Below are 650 nucleotides of genomic sequence, written 5' to 3' on the forward strand. Positions count from 1 at the left end.
GAGGGAGCCGCCGCCTTCATCGCCACATCTGCAGCGGCCACACCAGAGGCCGCCCGGGCGGGACCCCGGCGTGAGCATCAGGCGCCCCTCTAGGAGTGCACGACCCCCGGAGCCCCCCTCAACACGGACCGCGCCCGCCGGGCACACAAGAATGGTCACTGTAGGTATTCCCCTGTCGCCGAAAGGGAATCGGGACGGGAAGGAGTTGGGCCCAGGCTCCGCGGAGATTGGGCGGGTGCGGCGGAGGGGGGGGTAGGACCAGGCCTAGCTAGGCCCGGGTTGGGGGGGTAGGACCGAGCGTCGGGGCCTGAGAGTGGGCAGGGCCGCGCCCAGAGTGCTGAGGGCGCTTAGAGCTTGGCTGAGGGGCCTTAAGGAGCCTGGCTGTGATTCGGAGGGCGTCCGACGCCGCCCTGGAGGCGGGATTGCCCCCTCTCCCGCAGGCCTGATGGGGGAGGGGCCGCGGCGGCTAAGGATGCTTCCTCCATCCAGGCCCAGACCCCGCAGGCCGCCCAGGCAAACGCAGGGCCCGATCACTGGTGCTGGGCCAAGCCAAAGCGACAAGGCATCCCCGAGAGCCCTGGGAAAGCGGGTGGCGTCGGATCGCGCGCCCCGGGCCTCGGCCGCACCCGGGAGGCGGGCGTCTCGTCCTC

The 650-nt window shown here is 71.8% G+C and overlaps 1 protein-coding gene across 2 annotated transcripts in view; it reads left to right on the forward strand.

Annotated features, from left to right (window-relative positions):
• Positions 1-6: 6 nt before the first annotated feature.
• Positions 7-650, forward strand: part of ELAVL3 (ELAV like neuron-specific RNA binding protein 3) — a 36,417-nt gene continuing 35,773 nt past the window's right edge. For both annotated transcript variants that reach the window (XM_011954792.1, XM_011954793.1), the window contains exon 1: positions 7-160. In XM_011954792.1, coding sequence (XP_011810182.1) covers positions 152-160 — 9 coding nt within the window. In that variant the 5' untranslated portion in view covers positions 7-151. The remainder of the gene's footprint in view (positions 161-650) is intronic.

The sequence above is a fragment of the Colobus angolensis genome, unplaced genomic scaffold (assembly GCF_000951035.1).
Source record: "Colobus angolensis palliatus isolate OR3802 unplaced genomic scaffold, Cang.pa_1.0 Scaffold39, whole genome shotgun sequence".
Taxonomy (NCBI): Eukaryota; Metazoa; Chordata; class Mammalia; order Primates; family Cercopithecidae; genus Colobus; species Colobus angolensis.